Source organism: Cyrtonyx montezumae, unplaced genomic scaffold (genome assembly GCF_038088225.1).
Source record: "Cyrtonyx montezumae isolate F1298 unplaced genomic scaffold, pur_monq_1.0 scaffold_8, whole genome shotgun sequence".
Lineage (NCBI taxonomy): Eukaryota > Metazoa > Chordata > Aves > Galliformes > Odontophoridae > Cyrtonyx > Cyrtonyx montezumae.
Window position 1 is genome coordinate 38,993,760 of NW_027072089.1, and position 13,173 is coordinate 39,006,932.

At 38.5% G+C, this 13,173-nt stretch overlaps 1 protein-coding gene across 1 annotated transcript in view; it reads right to left on the bottom strand.

Moving 5' to 3' along the window:
- The window catches only part of LOC136059227 (chloride channel protein C-like), a 75,149-nt gene that overhangs the window by 48,556 nt on the left and 13,420 nt on the right, over nucleotides 1-13,173 (bottom strand). Inside the window, exons 7-11 of the mRNA XM_065753251.1 lie at nucleotides 12,571-12,765; nucleotides 8,002-8,099; nucleotides 4,533-4,636; nucleotides 3,831-4,002; nucleotides 2,098-2,269 (exon numbers count right to left, since the gene is read on the bottom strand). Of these exons, the coding sequence (XP_065609323.1) occupies nucleotides 2,098-2,269; nucleotides 3,831-4,002; nucleotides 4,533-4,636; nucleotides 8,002-8,099; nucleotides 12,571-12,765 (741 nt within the window). The remainder of the gene's footprint in view (nucleotides 1-2,097; nucleotides 2,270-3,830; nucleotides 4,003-4,532; nucleotides 4,637-8,001; nucleotides 8,100-12,570; nucleotides 12,766-13,173) is intronic.

Here is a 13,173-nt window from a genome sequence, read left to right on the forward strand (position 1 = left end):
CCTCTTCAACCCTTGAAAAGCAGCATAATTGAGAGGTAAAAATACAAAAGGTATGATAAAAATACAGAATGTCCTGGGGACAAACCATACCGTGTAGGAAGATGCTATTTCTCTTCCTACACCTAAAACCCACTGGGGACAAGCTCAGAACACACAGCACAAAGACGTAGGAGACAGAAGGCTGTGGGAAGACATGACACAAGGCTGGTCCCTGTGCCTGCCAAGGAAAATGTCTCCACTCTACCATTTGCCTCAAATAGCTGAGGAGGATGAGGGTCAAGTGTCAGCATGGGGGGTAAAAGGAATCAGCCAAAAAAGAAGAGGTGGGCAGAAGTCTGTGGGGTCTGCCATGAGAAAAAGAAAAAAAGGAAAGCATTTTACAAACCTGCTCACTGCAAGTCTCACATTCATAACTGTTTCCAAATGGAAGGCTATGTGAAAAGCCAAAGCAAACATATTCAATTCTTTTTGAACCCATCAGACAATATAGGAAAAATATGTGCATTTTATGGTTTGAGGGCACAACCTTTTAATTATGTTTTTGCATTGTCATGTCCAAGACCTTTTTTTCTCCTCAAAAATTAATATTTCCTCAAGCAATGCAGCTATTTATCTTGGATGAACATGAATTGAAACACAATCTCCCTGTGCAGAAAGAGGCGCAGAAGAGTTATAACATGACACCTAGGGGAATTCAGAACACATTGCAATGCGATCCTAATCATTCTTATAGTGCCTTTTCAACTGAATTTTGTATAGCTCTCTAAACAGTTCCCAGCTATTGTTTTGCACGTGCTGTACATACATGCTCAGGGAGGCTCTTGGACAAAAAACAAGTACAGGTAATTGGGAAGGCAGGGAGAAATTGCAGCAAATAAAATACAGGGTTTTTTTCTTCTCTGTTATTGCTGAATGAAATGCAGCTCTGTCATCCAAGACTAGCAAGTGTTCTGGCACACCTCCATTTCTCAGTCCTCTGCAATGAAGCCCAGGCTCATGGGCACAAAGCTAAGGAAGATGTCAGCCAACTGCTTTTGCCCCTCAGGACTTATATCTCCAGCAAGACCTTAAAGTGATGTTTTACAAAGTACTTCAATTAAGATTTATTGAGCCACTGCAAGAAAACTCAGGCTAAAAAATCTCCTCCTTTGGAGGAGGCATTACACTCAGTGGCAATGGGAGCTCTCAGAAAACTTATTGTTTAGGCACCAGTTTTTCTTGCTTCAACATCACAGCTGGCCAGCAAAACATACAGATCTTCCTGCAGATGTCCAGTAGAAATAACATAAGCAAAAATAAGAAAATGCATTTGTGTTTAATGGGTAAATGGATGCTAAAACAACACAAGGACACTGAAGTAGGGAGTGTTTTCATAATCAAATTATTCCCTCATAACAGACAAGTTGTTATGCACGTATACCACCTTTCAAACTAAAAAAAAAAAAAGCCACTTCTTACACAATTTACACAGCTTATCACTAAAAAGAACCTAGTTCTGAATACATGCCAATAAACAGATCCTTTATCAAATGCTGCGCAACAATGTACTAGGAGAAAAATTTCCCTGCTTGGTCACTCCAGATGAATTCTGACATCTGCAAAGATTTTAATGAGATCTGTTTGGGCAGCGGCACCAAGATGTGGTTTAGTCATAGGTGAAATTTCCACACTGTGTTGACTGAGCTGAATTTTGTTTTCACCTTTACAACTCACTGTCCCCAGGTGTTGCAATTGGGGAGAGCTGGCATTTTTTGTAACCCAGAAGAAATAGAGACAGCATATTCTCCTTCCTTATTTATAAACTACTGAAGCCAATATCATTTCTATAACCAAGAAATGTTTAAAAAATAGGATCAGATACCAAGACTTCTCAAAATGTTAATTCCAAACTTAAGCTTTCACAAATACAATATCCCAAGAAAAAGAAAAAAGAGGGGAAAAAAAAGTTATTCAGGCAAGCTAGAAATAAGTAATCCAAGAATATATTTCTTTGTGGTCCAGTGTGTGTGGTACACCATCTGTGGTTCATTTAGCTGCAGCAGCAAAAGCTCAACTCAACCATAGCCACACAAATACCTGAAAATTTAACATACTCACCATGATAACAGTGAGGGAAATGGTTAGTCTTGATACACCACTGAAAAAGGAGGCAGCTCCAATGGCAGCAAAGAGACCCGGATCAATCCATGCTCCATATTCATTAGTTTGAACACCAAAAATGGAAACAAGGATCAAACCAATTATCCTGCCATACAAAGCTCCTGTGTACCTGCATGCAAGAAGAAAATGAAAAGCAGCCCTTTTTCCAGTGATTCTGTTTCACAGAAGTGCATCTAGTGATCTGTTAGTCCCAGATTTAATCGGTGGCTTCTGCAATAACTCCTCTCCCCAGAATAGCTCTAACATCCTTAGTTATTATGAATGATCACTTAGTCCTAATCAATAGCACGAAATTGCTAAATTTACCATATTTTGTAGATAAAGAACTATCAGCATGCCTTGTTCAATGACCAATGGACAAATGAGAATGGACCTTGCAGGAATATAGTCAAAAGTGCAGGTTACAGATGTACACACTCGGCTATTTCTGTCACTTCCAGAGGTCCAGCCTTATACAATTTCTTAAAACTAAGTCTACCTGTGCCCCATAAACCTGGCAAGTAAAATACTACAGCAACATACCAAATGAGCATAATGAAGTACTAGGTATTAATGACCTGTGTAAAGCTACCCAGGAATGAAGCTGTGAAGAGAATGCAGGAGTCGTCAAACTAACCATATGCTACACTGAAGAACAAAAAATTTAGCACAGCTGAACATGTAATTGCTGGGGTGAGACACGGCATTTTATTCCATATGCAATTAAATATACAGATCCAAGTTTCAGTCTGTGAACTGGATTTGTAGACATTCACCTTCCAGAAATTGTGAACTATTATATATATCATATCACATATATGATATATATTATCTGATTTGAGGAGCATCATCTTACACCATTTCTATTTTTTTCCCTGTTTATTCATAAAATTTATTGATTTTATTGATGGATACAGTTTCAGTAACTGAAAAGTGAGTACAAAAATTAGGTCGCTGGCTGAAAGTCTTGACTGTCAGTATCCATCAAGCAAACTATGCCACGTTTCAGTAATTATAACATAATTAAAATAATTAGACAGCAGTCTGTGAAGAATAGGAGGAAAAAAGAGGGGTATGGAAAAGACAGGCAGTTGCACACACAAATTTCATTTTAGAATTTTCTCAGTATTAGAACTGCATTATGCCTGATATCCACCCTCCATCCATGGCTGTCTACTTGCTAAACACTTCAGTATGCACATCAAACCTCTCAGCATTACTGCGAGAACTCTGCTCTAGTCTACCATAGCTTTCTAAAAACAACAACAAAAGACCTATGTGTAGTTTTCTCCAAAGTCTAGGGTGATGATGTCCAAGATTAAGATTCATGCTGTTATGTGCATAGGAAACAGATGAAAAGTCTGGATCTGGACCCGCATTTCTGCAGTTACAGAGATGAAGCCAGAAGCCTAGACTCTCCCTGGGAACCCAGAGGATTCAAGGGATCTATACTTGGAAAGTATACAGTTTTGGCTATCATCCTTCCACAACTATTCTTGGATGACTTTTTTTCATTCTTTTTCACAATTTTAGTCTCTCGTTCCAAGCAAACCATCCTGTTCCACCTATACAACCTCCTCCAGGCAATTGTAGCTTTGCTGTCACCAAGCATTCAGCTTACAATTCAGGTTGTTGCTACTTAACACATGCCTTTTGCACAGACATTGCAAACCAAGATGAATGAAGCTTACAGCATTGGGATAACCAGGCCACTGGCAACAGCTGAACCTGCAGTCCAGCAGCTGAGGACAAAGTAAAATGCCAAAGCAGTGCAGAGAGATGTGTATCCAAATTCTTCATGAGTCCCACGTTTAAAAAGATATGCGATCCCTTGCTTCCCATTTTCAACCAGAAGAGCAGCAGCTGCAACACAGAGGAAGAGATGTGAGGAGATACAAAACAATAGAAGGATCCTTCATAAAAAGTATGAGTTGTATCAGTTCTCATTTGGCTAAACCCAATAACAACTCAGCAAAATACATAGACTAACTGATTTGAGATCAAATGAGAAGTTCAGCACATGAAGCATTTTCAGGAAAACGAGGAACATGATTTGTTCTTTCTGGTCTGCTAAGTATGATGTTAATTTTGGTCTAAATGAGAAGAAACAGCAGCCAGTGGAGACAAAGAAAGGGAACTGTACCACTTCAGCAGCACTCTTTCCTCATCCCTTTCAGAGGCAATAATTCAGAAGCTTACCAGGATATTTGGCTCAAGTATGGATTTAAGTTCCTATACATTAAAGGGGAGCACTACTTCATTTTGTAAAACAAAAACAAAAATAAATAAACAAAAAATACCCTATATTATGAGTAAATATATTTGGATGTCACTTTCAGCTACATTTATTTGTTGTTATTGTTCCCAGGTATCGCTCACTTGGCACTCCTTACCTTGATTGAAGGTTTGATTAGAATATCTGACTCCATCTGGACCAGTCCATGATGTGTTTGGTGAACAACTGTACGCTGAAATTTCCCTCTTGAATTGATTTATGCTTAAATATTAAAAACAAACAAAAACTATTAAATTAGCAAATATAAATTACCTCAGTACCTGCAAAGAATGTGACTATTAAGTACAAATTCTAGACAAAAAGCCTACTTTCCCCTACATACACCAATTAAGTTTTTTTAATTAACTAATAAATCTAGTTTACTGGATCTGTTTATGATTCATTGTATTGAACTGACTAACTTGGTAAATTTTTCTTCATATTTCTCTGCACAAACCTTGTGTTGTTAAAAAAATAATAATTACAGAACCAGGAATCACATTGCACTGACTAAAATTGAGAAGAGAAAAAAAAAATCTGTTTAAATGCCCACCTTGCCCACAGTCTCCTTGTACTATTGTAACTCTGCCAAATGGGATCAGATCAGAGATTTGTCACTCCTGATGAACATTTATTCCTGTGGGCAAGCACAGCACCCCAATCTCACAGTCACGTCTACCAATGGACCATTTTTGCATGAGAGAGCCAGAAGGAGAGATCAGAAGGAGTACAAGGTTCCCACACATTAAAAGGTGTTTGCCCAGCACATTCTCAGTGCTTTAATTTGCTAAGTCCTGGCACTATTTATTTCATCACTGGAAAACTTGCAGCTTGAGACATCAGTTATCATGTTGACCATGACCAGCCTTCCAGTACAGCCCTGCTATTCCTCAACACTTGCTCAACCTCTGTCATCTTGAGCAATTGTCCCTCCCAGACAGGTACAGACTTCCTTCTCCAAGTCTGGTAAGAATCCAGCATGTTTTAGACATCACCGCAACCCAAACAGTAACAACATGAACTCTGTTCCTGGAACAGAGAGACGGAGATCCATGGTATTTAACCCACCTGATCCCTGAGCAGAACTACAAGGGAAACTTAAAACGCAGCCAGCAGCTAGCAAAAGGAAATTTTTTCCAGACCATGGATTGGCAACCAAAGCAACACAAGATACTTTCCCAATCTTGTGTTTGCTTTTTACATTAATCCAACCTTCAAAGAATACATTTCAAATTTGTGATGGTCAATTAAAAAAAAAAATTAAACTTATTTACTCCATCCTGCTTGAGAAATCAGATGATTGTGTAACTCACTTATAGCAAAACTTCAAGTTCTATGCAAATTACGCCTTTTCTACTGGTAAAGGAGTGCAAATGAAAACAAGCACATCTCAGAGTTAATTTGATACTTGCAGCAATGCCAAAATAGAATAGAGAAATGACAGAAGAAGGCTTTTTACAGTTAAAGCACATGGTTGAGCAGGAAGAATAAAGCACAAAGAACAAAGATGTGGGACTTGTTTACACGCAGGCTTTTGTCCCGCTGACTCCATTTGATTCAGTATATTTAGCAGAGACACATTTACCCCTGGTGCAGATGGGAGGACAGCACTGGCATGCTGCATGGGCTCTGCCAGGACCTGTTTGCTGCTTTACCTCATTCTGCCTCCTCACAACCTCCTGTTCCACCTGTTTTCACCTAGCAATATTAAAGGCTGCAGGAAGTGCTACAAAAGCTCTCCTGAAAGCACAGTTCCAACACAAATTCATGAGGATAAGCTATGATAGAAGGAAACATGGTGAATACTGGCACAGACACTATAGTCCCATCTGGACCAGCAGCTGTTACACTGTTATGGTTTAAAACAAACAAGCAGGCTTTAGAACCAAACCACCATACACTTCACATAAAGAGTTGGATTGGTACAAAAGACAAAAATCTTATTTTTTTGTTATTGTTGCTATATGGTTCTTAATGGATGTCTTAAGATAGCCAGGGTGCCTATGACTTACCTGATGGATATTCAAAGGTAAGTGATTAAACATTTCATTTTAATTTAAGACAAATCTAATTGATCCTGATTAAAATGCTAATTCTCATTTAAAGTTTCTAAGACTGGGAGAATAACAAACAAGATTCTTTTCCATGTTTGGTCTTATACATTATTACAGACTCACTGGAAGCATTACCACTACCTTCAGCAGATGCATGACCTTGCAGAGTCCATTACAATTTGGTGCTTAATTCCCTTCAGGTCTATTCAGTTTCAACTCTTTAAAACTCACAGCCACACCAAATGAAAAACTGACACTAAGACAGTTTAGCCTCTAGGTTGGATTAGTCTGACTATTTTTGATTCAGAGACGGACAAAAAAAGCCATGAAATTTTCGTGGTTTCAGAAGCTTTTCCTTTAGAGCAAAAACAGTTTTGTTTTGAAAAATAACATTTTGGAAGCATTTAGTTCTTGAAATAAAAAAGGATGTTGGGGTGAGGAAAAGTCTTTTCCTGTAGCCATGCAGAAAAACCATAGTCACTCAGTCTGGTACTAAGCAGGTGACAAAGATATCTTTATAACGAGTTTAGAAATATGTACTACAGCTGACAACGCTAAACAAGGTATTGCAAGTCAAGTGATAATCAAGAATTGTTGGCAGGGATGGAGAGGTATGGCTGCTTTTCATGTACTTAAATAAGCTCTTCAGAGTTCAGTCGTCAGAGGCAAGTTATTCAACACTTACTGTTCATATTATGCAATATGTAGCTTACTGCCCACGTGGAAGGAGGACGTGTAAAGCTACATGTTGGCAGTGACCACTTGCAATGACTGTGAAATCAAACTATCATTTGATATGTATTTCTCAAGAAAGATACCTGCATTTCAAAACCTGTATCAAGCTTAAGGATCTCTTCAACTGTATCACCAATAAAATTGCTAACTATTCAATTATATATGCTCTGTGTGTTTATTAAGATAAAGTTTGTAATTTTAAGTACCCTTCTTACAGTTTGTGCTGTGCTGGCATGCATCTCTGGTGCACTTGTTACATGCTCTTATATTGATGATTGATCAAGTCATGTTCCACGGGCAGCTGGCTGAAGATGAGAATAACCACTGTTTTTCTCAGTTACAGCTTTCCAGTAAAAGCTCACTCTGTATCCTATAGGCATATCTACTTTTAGACAAGGATTATACATGTTTTAAAGCAAAAGTAGTATTCTAGATTGGAAATTTGCTTGGGTGATGCATACAGCCATGTTTCAGGCCCTTTCCATCTTTTTTCTCTTTTATTTTTTAATTTCTCTTATTTCTTTAATTTGACATGCCAGAAAATGCTTCTCACTGGAAAAGTTTCTGTGATTAAATCTCAGTGATCAATAGATTAAGCATGATTCTTGTCTCTGGATGAATTCCTTTTAAACAATCAATTTTGTTGTGCCTCTGAATTTTTCCATCCCAAATTCTTGTGAAAACTGAGAGAAATCGTGATGAATTGTATTTACACATTAATTGAAATTTCAATTACATATTAATTTGCTTATTAATTGTAATCTATTGTAAGAGCTCCTGGTGACTCTCCCCACTTACATTTCCGTGTTGTTCCTCAGCTGGTAGTTTCTCACACTCGCGACAGGAGTGCAGGGAAAGAAATACGGCAAATATACTGTTAGAGTCGAAGTACATATCTGCAGGTATTAAAATAAGAAAACAAATTATTATAAGATGTAGAAACAGAGAATAACAGAAAGAAAATTTTCTAAAAATCACTAGCGCCTACAGTTACCAATGTTGTCATTCAGATCTTGCCCACATACCCCAGAAGAACAGTATTTGCCCATAAACAACCAGCAAGGCCCAGATTCACCCATCTAGTTTCAGACACTAACTCCATTAAACCGCAGAATCATTAAGGTTGGAAAAGTCCACTAAGATCCCTTAGTGCAACCACCAAGCCATCTCCACCATGCCCACTAACCACAGCCCTCAGTGCCACATCCACACTGTTTGTGAACACCTCCCGGGACAGCAACTCCACCACCTCCCTGGGCAGCCTGTTCCATTGTGACTTACGAGATGGTTTCCACACCTGTAGTTATCTAAAAGCCACAGCCACCTCCTGAGCTGGATGCTCACCCTGTGCTCAGCCCCTTTGTCACACACCACAGCTGCTGGTGGAGATGTGTCCATGCAAGGTGTGGGATCTAAGTGTCTTTCATTAAGGACCTCATATTCTGGTTGGTACTTAAAATTATGCTGTGTGTTGAAAACAATCCACTGCCTCCATTTAAATTACTTCCTGATTTTTGCAAATTTATAGTTCTCAGTATAGTATGAACAAATAAAGGCTTGACTCTTAACTTATGAATGTAATGCTTTCATTATCTAATAAGAAGAAAGTTATAGAAGAACAATTATTCAGGCAACCACCAGAAAGAAGTTCCTAGACATGCTATGAATAATAGGCAAGTATAATAGCTCAGCAGATTGCATACTATGCAGCAAAAACTCAGGAAATCCAATTGAAACTGATTAAGACTCTCTATCAAGCACTCCTGTTAGCATTTAATATACCTATCTTGAAGAAAACATGAATGATACCTAAAATGTTTGAAATGCAACATAGCAGAAAGTGCGTTCACTGCCTGCTTTGCATTCACCAAAAGTAAGGCAAGAGTTTGCATGGCAGGACTCTACTTTGATTATATCTATTTTTAATTTCTAATTCAAAAATAATGTTAGGTTCTTAGTTTAGATTAATTTACCTATCTTAGGAAATGAAGATAAACTCCCTCCAAGAAAAAGATTTAGAAAAAATGAAGTAGGCATGTAGAGAGAAATTAATGGAACACATGGTCATATTAATAACTTCAGCAAACACAAGGTTTCACACACTGTGGATTGTTATAAAACAACTCAGGCAGTGTGTTTAGACAAGGTCTGAGATTCAACCACGTGTGATTGTGACCATTTGTCAGAGAATCATATCTCCGAGATTATAAGCTTATGAGCAGAGCGCTGATGGGCAGATAGGTGAAACTGGGAGCAGTTCGGTCCTCATGAAGCTTAGATCAGGCTCTATTTCTGAAAGCTTAACACTGGAACAGTTCAAACCCAGGTCAAATTTTTGCCCAAGTCCCAAACTTAAATGGCAGCTAGGACAGCTAGAGCAGAGCCAGAGGCCAGAGATTTAAAGCAGTAGCCTATCTTCACAGCTCAATAGAAAAAAAAGTATCCTCTCAAGTAACCATTTAAAGTTTTGAAAGCTCTATATATATATACATATGTACCTATCCTGAAATTGTTCATCCTGCCCATGGTAGCACTAAGCTTTTGGAACAGAAGCATTAGTCAATGAGATTTTTAAAAAAGAAAAAAAAAAGAAAAAGGAAAACGAAAGATAACTGCCAGATTCTTGGCAAAGCATTATCTACACCACGATTTCCTCACAGAGAGCAAGGTGATGAATTGAAGAGAAGAAAACACAGGCCAAGGGGCAGAAGGGCAGTTAGGAAGACAGCTCTGCCTAATCTATGGGCTGAAGATTAGATATTCAATTCCAGTCAAAGGAATGGTACTCCGGGTTATGTTGTGGGTGTAGAAGATACCATGGTGGGTCCTCGCCAAGTTTAAACACAGACTGGTTTATACAAGATTATTTTTGGTTAAAGTCACTGTGACATAGTTTCTTTCAGTTGCACAATTATGTGAGTTTATGAAAGAAAAATAATATAATTATACAAAAAAAGAACTGTATTGTTTTTTTCTCAGATCAAACAGTTTCTTTCTTGCTGATTTTTTGCCAAGTTATAATAAAATAAGGAGTGTGACCTGAGCAAGATCTCCTAGGGCTAATAAAAAAGAAAACAGTCTGAATAAGAGTTCATGCCATAAAATCAATGTAAAAAAAGCAGTATGTTTATGTTTTGTTTTTGTTTGTTAATTAAAAGAATGAAGACAAAATATATAAATGGCAAAGCTTTTGTAAGCACTATAGCCCACAGAACACATGCTGTTCTTGCAGTTTCAGCTGTCATCTGGCAAGGTGCTCACTCACCACTCCATCAGCTTTTGGAGTCAGTAAGGAGACACTCCCAAGCAGTGTGAAATAGGCATTTTCTTTATGTCTGATACTAAATCTTTGCTAATTGATCTTAAGTTTAATCCTACAGTATCTTCTAACAAACAGTCTTGCTGGCTTCTGCTGTGGCAAGTTTCTTGATTTGTTTTTTTTTTTTGTCTTGTTCTTCGTCGTTGTTCCAACAAGCAATAAGGAACTGTATGATTTTCCGTGCCTAAGTAGCTTATGCAAGGTTTTTATAATGTATTCTGAGAAAGCCAAACCTTTCTCAATAGTAGGGGAAGTGGCTGTCAAATGGAGAGTTCTATCTCCAAATTGTTAAAATATTAATTATTATTATAAGTCTGACCTTTCACAGGTTCATTTACACAGGACTAACGGGATTCACACAAGGGACTCTGCTCTTCATTCTGCTGACTGAAATCTCAGTGTTCAGGGATTTTTATCAGTGTTTATCACTGCAGTGCTTGACAGCACAAAGACCTGACTCCACCAAAAGACATGAAAGCAAATTAGTAGGAGAGTAGACAGAGATGGCCAGAGGAAGGGTGCTCCCTGAAGCAATAAAAGTCATTTTCCCTTTCTACTTTATCTGTTCCTTCAAACATGGAAGCAAAAAGCTTCACTTGAGCTTCCTCACCTCAGCAAGATATTGTACGAACACAGCTCCAAGATGAAAAACTGCATCCTGCCACTAAGAGGAGCTAAAATCCAGTTATCATCGATGCTATGGCCATGCTTCTGTGCTGGAAGCACACTGCAGATCCCTCTTCCTCTTCTCTTCCTCCTAAAGGAGCTCAGATTTCCCCTGTCTTGTGCCAAAGAAGAAGGAAGGTGCTGTGAGTGACAAGAAGAGCTCAGCAGAAGAGAAGAATCCAAGTTGCCACAGCACACAAAGTTTTCAAGGACTAAATGAAATGCACACTTCCCGACCTGAATGAGAGGAAAAAGTTGCAGCTTCTGGGAAATGTACACACCTCTGTACCATCTATGGAGAAAACGAATGCTATAACATGCAGAGACTTGACCACATGCCTGAATTTTTGGTTATCCACACTACTAGCTCTAAAAGCTTCCCTTCTAGTATTTAAAATACTGTTTTCTACCAGTATCATCTAGGCGGCTAATGCAAGCTGACTGCATTGCCTGAAGCTTGTGTCTTACCGTGGTCTCAGAGCAGAGGCTACTTAAGTCATGCCTGGGCTGATGGGAGAGAACACCGATATGGCCACCCCCACTGATCTACAATTGAATACCCCTCTCTCCAAGAGAGCAGGAAATACAGGAGTCTGCTCATAAAAAAAGTAAGTTATGCTCAAAAAACATGTTGTTAAATCTGCCTAAGAGATGGCAGAAGAAAAGATCTTCAGCATGCACTAATATTCACAAAGAAAGGCTATCTCAACACTTCAGGTCAGAAACTCCTCAAAAAACATACTTAAAAGTGGAGAAGGAAAAATTATGACAAGCAGGTATTCACTAGAGGAACTTACAGAGTAACCCAACTGTGATATTTACTGGATGTGTAGCAGAAAAGCTTTGAAGAATTCTCCCCTTCATACTTAATAACATACTTAAGTTATAACTAAACCATAAAGCAGAAAATGATGAAAACATCAAAAACATGGAAACCTTTTATCTATATGCTTTTTGTTCTGATGACACCCCACAAGATACGTCAAACAAGCCTAGAGGTAAAATGACACCATCATGGTTTATCGCAATATCTGAGACTCCAAGCCAGCCTCCGTCGGTAACAACTAGGGATAACAGACTCCAGATACACAACTAGGTCCAGAAAGTTGTCTGTATCTATCCACAACTTCTAAACCCTGCAGGAGATCATGAGGGTAACATACTTCAAGTATTAGGGGAAAAAAAAGAAAATGTTTCTTCTTTCTTCGCTACCTATACATCCTCTGGAAACTCATCTGTTTCTTCTACACCATTGTACATTAGGTCAAGCACCTGCAGGTCAGATTCCGTCAGATTCACTTTTCCATCCTGTCAACTTATGACTTGCCCTAATTAGCCATTGTAAACATTATATGATCAAGAGAAACATATTATTTACTTACCAGAATAAGCACAGTTTCCAGCAGCTTGTTTGTTTTGCTAAGGGATGATTTTGGAATTGAATTAAAGAACTGCATACGTAACTTATTAATTTTTATATTTAGGGAAACAAAGAGAGCTCCCAGAAGACCTCCAAGCATTCCAAGTAGGATGGCTGGAATGAAGGCCAAAACGTGCATGTCCAGCAAATTCTTAACCTGAGTTGAAGGAAGGAGAAAACATGTTCTGAGCGTCCTGCCAATGACATGAAATACTGCACCCTCTCCCACAAAACTTGACACCACAAAGTAATTTCTACACACACAAAAAAATAAATCTTTCCTTGTGTTTTAGGGATGCAGCTAGTTAATTTAAGGCCAGTCTCACATGAGGCAGTGTGCTACTCTTACATACTTCACAGCAGTGGAGGCAGAAAGTAGACACTGTCATTATCACAGATAGCCAGTTACTTTCATTCTTGAATGACTGTAAAGGAGTCAAGCAAGTAATGTAGTAATTTAAGGACAGAAGTCTTTTCTTGGGCCCATCTTTCCCTGAGAGATAGTAATGAATCTAGCAGAAACTTCTGTGATGTGCTACAGTTACCACAGACACTCAGCACCTCA